This window comes from Pinus tabuliformis, chromosome 2_1 (genome assembly GCF_031772625.1).
Source record: "Pinus tabuliformis cultivar Carrire ecotype Pingquan chromosome 2_1, CPIR1, whole genome shotgun sequence".
NCBI classification, from domain to species: Eukaryota; Viridiplantae; Streptophyta; class Pinopsida; order Pinales; family Pinaceae; genus Pinus; species Pinus tabuliformis.
In genome coordinates, this window is record NC_142299.1 from 716,847,195 (window position 1) to 716,856,548 (window position 9,354).

The 9,354-nt window shown below is 32.9% G+C and overlaps 1 protein-coding gene across 1 annotated transcript; it reads right to left on the minus strand.

Annotated features, from left to right (window-relative positions):
* Positions 1-713: 713 nt before the first annotated feature.
* LOC149202614 (uncharacterized) lies at positions 714-2,140 on the minus strand. The gene is made up of 2 exons (XM_089403196.1): positions 1,914-2,140; positions 714-1,663 (listed from the first exon to the last, which is right to left on the minus strand). Exons 1-2 carry the CDS (start codon positions 2,095-2,097, stop codon positions 978-980), a joined length of 870 nt encoding a protein of 289 aa, XP_089259322.1. The 5' UTR covers positions 2,098-2,140; the 3' UTR covers positions 714-977.
* Positions 2,141-9,354: the final 7,214 nt, after the last annotated feature.

Below are 9,354 nucleotides of genomic sequence, written 5' to 3' on the forward strand. Positions count from 1 at the left end.
ATAGTATTATTATGAAGTATAAAGCAAACATATGTAAGGAATTTTGTCCATCCCTCCGTCCATGGTGCACCAGATCTAGTAATATCATATGTACTAGACTTTGTGTTACTAAAGTGTGTGTTAGACTTATATGAGTTTCTTAATGAAATGGATTAACAAAAGCATATATATTAACAAAGATATGTATAATAGCAGAGTATTATGAGGATCGGTCAAATACATTAGATAACATGAATTTATCTGTTTAAGTTTTTTCGGTTTAATTTTTAGGTTGACGGGCACAGACTTTATGCCAAGAGATTTTTCAGAATACTGAATCCATATATACAATCAAAAACTGATTTCAAACAACAACATAATTATTTACTGATTTCAAACAACAACACAAATATTCTGGTGAAAAACTTCTAAAATATAAGGTTTAGAGAACGCCTTTGGTTGAGTATAACATCATTGTCAAATGTAATAATATGTTGAAATATCCATAACCGCGAAATATCCATAAACGGGTGTATGTGTTACTATTTCAAAAATTCTGTGTAGTCCTCGTGTATTTGATTTTAAGTTTACACATCAGACATGCAGACATTACTCATTGGATAAGCATATTGCGAAATGTATAGTTGAAGATATTAATCCAGGAACAAACCACATAAATAACTCAAACTCTGCAGATTTTGAGTATGGCCTGGCATGAGTGACAGTCAATCCAGTAATAGTAAGCATATCACTCCGTTATATTAGAACATATATGTTACATAGAGCAGGAAAGTAGATTTAGATTCTGGTTGTAGTCAGTCAATCCAGTAAGAGCAAACATGTCACTCTGTTATTTTAGAAGATAACATAGATAAATCCCATAGCCTCAAAGAACTAGGGACCAAACCAAAAAAAACTAAGCAGATTTGTATAATATTTATGAATAGGTTATAAAGATTATTAGCCTAATGGAATATGTGGGAGTTGAGGAGGGAACGCTAACCGGAAAGGCTGGGGCCAGGAATGGGGGTGCCTGCAGGGAGAGGTGGCAAGTTCAAGTGGGGATGAGGAAGATGCAGAGGAGGAAACCCCAGCACTGGTTGAGGAAGATGCTGAGGAGGAAACCCCAGCACTGGTTGAGGAAGATGCAGAGGAGGGAGCCTCGGATTTGGTTGGGGATGAGGGAGATTAAGAGGAGGGAAACCGAACACTGGTTTTGGCAGAGGAGGAAAAATTGTATGGGGAAATGAGAAATCCATGCCACTTGATGATTCTTTGCTAAGCTTATGCAAAACACGGCCTGGTGGCAATGATTTATGACCTGAGGAGCAGGTGACATCACTGTGAGAACACAACTTACTCTGCGAACGATAGGATAATGAAGGAAATGTGAAGGTTCGGATTCCATGGCAGTCTGATTTTAAGGTCAGCAGGTCCGACGACGAGGTGACAGGGAATGGCACATTGCATTTCTCTGGGGGGTTGCTGAGGAGCCGAGCTGAGCAGTAACCCTTGAGAGTAGAATTGTGATCAGCTGAGTAGGAGAGTAGAATTGATGATATAATAGAGCGAGGGAGCTCCACTTTGAATTCTCCATTTTCATCTGTTTTTCCTTCCATGGAAACCAGGTCTGCACCAGTTTTCCTGTTGAGGCCGTGGCTACACTTCACAGCAACTGCAGCATCTGCTCAGCATCACATCACAAGAGATTTAACACATTGCATTATTGGATAGACTGGTTGCGTTAAGGAAAATAGATTTAGAGAATGTAGAATTTATCTGTATCTTAGATTTTAGGGATATTCTAGAATTTGACAAAAAGCCCGGTGAAATAAGATAGGATATTCTAGACTCAAAAACTTGTGAAATGGGTTAGAATATTCTCCAAATCTATAATCCACATAAAAATACCCTTAAAAACCAATCGATCTTACCTGATATTATATCACTGGTGTCTGACAAATCCACTTCATCCCAGCTGTGTGCATCACAAACTACTCTGCCCTTCAACACAACAGATATCGGCTTCTCCGGGGTTTCATAATGTGCACTTGCTAAACTGCAAGTGCAGACGATACCCAGCAGAATTGCACGTACAACGCTCTCTTTCGACGCCATGATGAAACTCAACTTCAACTTCAAGTGCTGTAGCTCGATGCGTTCTCTGATTATTTTATAGCCATCGTTGTCATCCACGCACAGCTCGGAATAGTGGGGTTGGTTTGAAAAGCTGTGGTATGTCTGTGGAAGCTTCTATTCGTTTGAAAAATTTGTGCATTTATTGAATACAACAATGACAAATTCATCGAAGCGTACGATCTAAGATTTTTTTAGTTTTATATAAATCTCTGGAAGCACAAATTTATTTTATTTTATTTTTTATATAGGTTATTTTTAATTTTATTATAAATTTTTTTAATATTTTAGATATTTTTTATGGAGCTAGAGCAGATAGTAACAAGGTGTTTTGTTAAGATATTTTTTATTGAAAAAGTTATTAGTTCTAAATTCTAGAAAAAATCTAACTATGGTAAGGGTCACTGTGACCTAGGCTAGGTGCCATTTCCAAGTGATTTTAAGAATTTAACTGCCTATAAATTACTCTATACAAACCACAACTTAATCCTAAAACCATCTCAAAACTCACGTAAACTAACAAACAAACAAAAATATAATAAACACTATAATATTTAATTAATTATCAAATATAATTAATCTTTGTCAAATTTTCTAATATATGTAGAAATCTACTATACAAATTTCAAAACTATACTATAATCAGAAAAATCCAACATAACATAATGAGTAACCTGATAGTTGAATCAATAGCTACTATAATGCATTATTTTAAATAGAATTTTCCCATATAATGAGTAACCTAATAGTTGAATCAATAGCTACAATGAGTAACCTAATAGTTGAATCAATAGCTACTGTCATGCATTTTTTTAAATGTAATTTTCTCACCTAATCCTAGTACTGTTCTCACAATGAACATATCGATATTCCATCTTTTAACTCATTTGCACTTTGAGTCGAATATCCAGTTGCTAACTCATTTGTCGATATTCGATTTAGAGAAACATTTCTCAAAATGGTCTCACCTAAGGAAAAATGCGAACCTTGGATATTTTTTAGATAAAATTAATTTAATTTTGTACTTTATTTTCTTTTATAATATTGAAAGTTCTTACCTATCCCAGAAATGAGTTGAACACGGTAATTTTACCATTATTCCTCCATAAACATGAGACCTAATATTTTCACATTTCATGAATATAAGTTGTGTACTAAAATTAATATTAAACTATTTTTATAATGAAAATCCTTCCACTATCTCCTAAATGGTACAATTATTAAATCATTCCCATGTGACAATGTACCACTTTATATTCCAAGCATTTATGAATACAAGTTTGGTGGTGAAGCTGATATAATCTTTTCACCATTATATTTTCACCGTTATTCCTCCATAAACATGAGACTTAATATTTTCACATTTCATGAATATAAGTTGTGTACTAAAACTAATATTAAACTATTTTTATAATGAAAATCCTTGCACTATCTCCTAAATGGTACAATTACTAAATCATTCCCATGTGACAATGTACCACTTTATATTCCAAGCATTTATGAATACAAGTTTGGTGGTGAAGCTGATATAATCTTTTATTATATTTTGACATCTTGAAAACGTAGTATTATGTTTTGAGTTATTAAAAGCTTTATATATATATATATGATTGAAATATGTAGGTTTTTAAATTTTTAAATATATTTAAAATAAAAAATTATTATTCAATGAAATGAGAAAAATTATAAATTATGAGAAAATATATTATATTATATTAGATATAATATTCTGATCTCTTGAAAATATAGTATTATGTTATGAGGAGTTGATGATGATGATGGTGGTTAATGTCTATTGAGACCAATTTTTGGTCTATCAGACCTAAAGAAACAAATTATTTAGTTTGATTTAAGATTTTACTCTTATGCTCAAAAAGCTTGGAGAGAAGCCTCCCGAACTCACTGTAATTTTGACAATGTAGAAGGCTAGGAAGGTTAGTATTGCAACAAAGATTTGAAATTGAGATCTAATGTGGTTGTACACGGGGCACTCTAAGAGGAAGTGATTTTCATCCTCGATGTTCGTATTCTCACAGAGATGGTAGAACCTTTCCATCCATGGTGTTTTAGGAACTGCCCAACGACCCATCTCACTATGGAGCTCATGAGAGTCCGTTCTAATCTTGGCTATATTAATTTTCTTCTTTGAGCTAGTTAAAACAAAGAGATACTTTTGATCTTTTAGGGTGGGGTCAATCACCTCCTTATAATATCTTAATTTTCTTTTAGCTGCTAAATCCTTCTCACACAACATTTTTTTCTTTGAACTTAGAAGTAACAATATTTTTAATGTTATTAATGTTTTGCAATGCAACATTCTCGTCGATCTCCCAATGGTTTAACCAGGCCCTGGTGTCTTTATACCAACCTCGTTTGAGCCTTAGGTGGTTTTGGCTGGAATTTAAAGCTAGCTTAGGAAGTTTATGGTCTCCTATGTTATTGAGTTTGTGCTTGTACAACAGAAGCCTAGTCATAGCTAGGTTCTCGATAGGGAAAAGACCCACTTCTATAAGGAGAATAGGATAGGGTGTGTTGCTTTTAATTTTGAGGTTATACGTTATAAAACGCTTCTGGATTTGCTCAATCTTTCTCCAGGATTCTCTAGAGATGCTACAACCCCAAACCTCACATCCATATAAGATAACCGAAGTGACTAAAGTTTCAAAGAGGAACTTCTTTCTATCCCACATTACGAGGTTTTCCATTTTACAATTATTTTCAAGACCAAAATAAGCTTTCCATCCCCCATTAATCCTTTTCTCAATGCTATAGTTCCAGTTGAGCTTGTGATGAATATCAATTCCTAGGTACTTGTAGGAAGACACTTCCTCCAAGTTACTATTGTCATACATAAAATTAGCGTAAGTGTCCTTCTTGGATTTGATAATCATAACTTTTGTTTTGTCAGTGTTAAAAATCTTACCCATGGTAGAGAAGAAATTCTTAAGAAGTATAAGTTGCTTATCAAGAGCATATGGGCACCTTGCGAGAAGAACAATATCATCAATGTAGAGAAGAAGGATGATGATCGTGCCAACACATCCTGCTTCCTCTAAACAACCTTCTAGCTTGTCGATGTAAATGTCAAATAGGGTAGGGGAGAGGGGGAAACCTTGTTTAACTCCGATATTACACTTAATATCTTTCGACCACCCTTCATTGCTTTTTAACTTGGTAATTACATTCTCGTATAACCTTATAGCGACAACTCTCAACTCAAAAGGAACCTTTAGCTCTTCTAATATGTTCCAAAGGTTGTTTCTAGGAACCATATCGAAAGCATTCTAAAGTCCACAAAGCAACGGAAGAGATTGGATTTATCATTGCGGTATTCTTCCACAATGATCCTAAGCGTAACGAGGTGGTATGTTGTTGAGTGTTGCTTTCTAAAACCAGCTTGGCCTTTAGCCCGCTTACCTTCACTTTCAAGTCATATGCTCAACTTCCTTTCCAAAATAATACCATATAACTTGGCTAGGAGAGGGCTGATCATAATTGTCCGATAATTAGAGGGGTTATTTGTATCCCCACATTTAAAAATAGGGATAATGAGGCTTTGAGTCCATGGTTTAGGGAACCCTTGCTTGACCGCTTAATTGAAAAGTTTGTGAAAGTGGGGGATGAGGACAGGACCTCCAATTTTTAAGATTTCTGCCTAGTAACCTTCAATGTCCTTAGCTTTCCCATTAGCCAAGCGATTAACCCCAAAATAAATGCCTTCTAATGAGAAAACTTCTTTTGTTGTGAGCAGGGTTTCAAAGTTATCCATGACATTTGGAGATTCATAAAGCTTTTTAGGATAGGAATTCCAGTCGTGTAAAGAAATTTTATTATTATATTTAGTTTTCCTAGTTAGAATCTGCCTCCAGAATTTCTTAGGAGCTACCTTAGAGAGGTGTAAGAGATTCTCTTGTCTTCTACGAATATACTGCTTTTTTTTCCTTTTAGTTAGGGCTTTGTATATTTTTATCTTGCCAATTTTAAGAGATTTATCAACAACTTCCTTAATTGCTCTCCTCGCACTTTTAGAATCTTTGTCATACCATGGGTTGGTTTTGCTATTTCTTTTATTACTTGAAACTTCAATTGAGAACTTGTTAATAAAATATGAGAGAGTTGTAGTAAAATTATGATAGAGATATTCTATGTTGTCTATACTAGATAAACGAAGAAAATTAGTTTTTAATTCATTTAGAAAGAGATCTTTTTTATTTCTATCAAAGATTAAATTCTTTTGGCTATAAGGATTATCTTCTATGGGATCTCTATGCATGACAAAATTGAGAGTTATAAGTAAACACCTATGATCAGAGTCAGGCTCATGGTTGTTTAAGATGTCAAAATTTGTTATTTCATTGTATAGAGGGAGATCAGAGATAACAAGTCTACCACGCTGCTACCAAGCCCATGGATGTAGGTAATCTGGCTAGAATTGGGCCACTTCTTTAGATCGTTGCAAATTATGAGATCCTAAGCACTACAAATCTTGACTAGCTCCGACCCAAACAAATTCTCCCCAAGGTCTTCAGAGCTCCTTTTGTACTAGCTAGCCAGAGGAAGGTCTTCGTCTAACCAAAGAGGATTAGGGTTGGAATGATTGCTTAGAAGAATATCTTGGTTGCTTAAAGTTCGAGCATTAAAGTCACCCATTAAAAGGATATTGCATTCATTCCTTAGGCTAGAAATATCATTCTCTAAACCATTGTAAGGACTATTTTTATCTAGATTCTTTTTCTTATAGAAATTAGAATTGATAGGGGGGAAATAACAGATTTCTATGTAGGTCTTTTTATCATAAATGTCAGTAATTTCTATCCAACTATATTGGTTGTAAGGGTTGTTTTTATAAATCCTAGCATGGGGAGAGATGTTCTTCTTAATGTAACAAGTTATACCCCCAATGCCTCTACGGGAGGATCGCTTATTCCAGGTAGACCATAATGTAAAGCCATCTATGTTAGGGACCTTAGATTCTTTGTGCTCCCAAGTTTCAACAAGCAAAATAATATCAACATCATTCGAGATCCAACTTAGCTTGGGGCCTTTGTTTCATGGAAAGTCCTGACAGTTCCAAGAAAGAATCCGGAGCATGTTGAATTGCTATTTATTATTATCTTTTTGGTTTCTATCTTGAATAACGGCTTTTCTATTTCTGATTATTGCCCATTTTCCTTCCTTCCTATCTTCCTTTACCTTTTGAACCTTCTTTCTCAATTCTGCTTGATCTTCTGGAATGAGATCTTCATTTATAAATATTCCCGTTCCTTTTAGACTTGAGGTTTTACTAAGTATGTCATCCTTATGGTCAGTAGAGCTCACCTTTATATGGATCATCCTTCCTTTATTCTCAGTTAGTTTCCCCAACCTTGTTGCTTCTGTGAGACACGTTGTTTCAATTTGTAATCTGTTATGTAATTCTGTCTTGGCTACGACTAAACTATCCTCGTCTACCTCCTCTTTCAAACCGAAGATTATAGGGTTCAAGGCCCTTTTGTTGCGATCATGGTCTAATTCTATCAATTTTTTCATTTCATCTTTAATTGATTTGATATCTAATTTACCTGCCACACTATTTAGGGTGAGGCAACTATTAAATTTTTCTTCTAACTCTTTAATCATGTCCTTCATTTTAATACTCTCTAAAGTATCAACATCTACTTGCTGGGATGTTTGGTTCATATCTCAGTTTTGTTTTTCTATAACCTGCAACCTAGTCTCCATTACTTCCATCCTATTCTCCAATAGTTCTATTTTATTTTCTATTTGTTTTTGGATCTTATCTTCAAGAGATGTGAATTTATTTTCCAGCATGGCTGCTAACTCTATTTGTAGCTTGACTTCCCTTTATTCTCTTCGTTTCTCTAAATACTCTATATACTCATAGAGGCTCTGTAGAGTAATTGTGCTATGTCTATCTTTGGTAATCTTTGCTAATTGTGGTGAATTATTCATACTTGAGAATATATGAGCAAATATGTATTCGAAAAATATAAGGAATGTGTGTACCTGATATCAGCATGTCGGACTGCAGATGCACGTGCCCCATGTTGTTTTTCTATTACCGCAAAGAGATCGTAAATTATGACTGCAAAGATTGTAGATTATTACTGCAAAGAGATCGTAAATTATTACTGCAGAAAGATTGTAAAACTATATATATATATATATATATATATATATATATATATATATATAATTGAAATATGTAAATGTTTAAATATATTTAAAATAAAATTTTAATGAAATAACAAAAATTATGAATTCAACAAATAAATATATATGTTTAAAATGATTTTCTTATTTTACTTTTTAATTATAAATAATATTTAAATTTTCTTTATATATATATAAAATATGTTTTCTCTTAAATTTATTTTAATTTCAAATATATTAAGTGGTCAGGCGATTATATTTTTAAATTAAAATTTTGAATTTTGAAATAAATTGAAAGTTAAAAATAAATCTATGATCATTCTAATCATAAACACATAGTTGTAATTGTATATATATATATATATATATATATATATATATATATATATATATATATATATATATATATAATTTGATATTTTGAAATTTACTAGTATATGGATAAATTTCATATTTTGAAATTTACTATATATTATTTATAAGTTAAATATTATCCTAACTACGGGTAGGAAAACTATAAAAAAAAATTTAATGTGAAAATGATTTGGACATAAGAATACTATGAAAGATGATTAGAAGAGCTCACCAATGTTGTATGTGCCTTATTAATGTATTTTTAACTCAGATATTCAACATTTCAAAATTTACGTAAAGAATAAAACAAATAATAATAAAGTAATAATATTCAACCATGAAGAAAGTGAGTAGTAAGAAAGTAATAAGATGTATACAACACATAATAAATAAACTATATGATGACCAATCTTAATCTATCTCCAACTTTTCTTATAGCCACACATACTAACTTTTTGTAAGAGCATGGGTGAAAAATCCATGTAAATATAAAAATAAGACATTGGTCATTGGACACATATTCCAAGCTGAATGGTGTGAAAAACATCCTAGTAGGGTGTCAATTCAGTTTATCAATGGCTAAAGAAATTGGCAAAGGCAATCACAAAGGCTTTGGAAAAGCAAGAGGAATTAATTGGCATTTTATTTATAAAAATAATGGAAAATAGGAGAAAAGGAAGGTGAAAGGTTACAGGTTGCATGTGAGGAGGAAAATGAAGTGAAATAATAGAA

Excerpts from the sequence above, each read along its gene's own strand:
- LOC149202614 (XM_089403196.1), bottom strand. The coding sequence starts at position 2,097 with ATGGCGTCGAAAGAGAGCGTTGTACGTGCAATTCTGCTGGGTATCGTC. Across the intron at positions 1,664-1,913 it reads CACCAGTGATATAATATCAG|ATGCTGCAGTTGCTGTGAAG; the intron begins GTAAGATCGATT and ends GATGCTGAGCAG.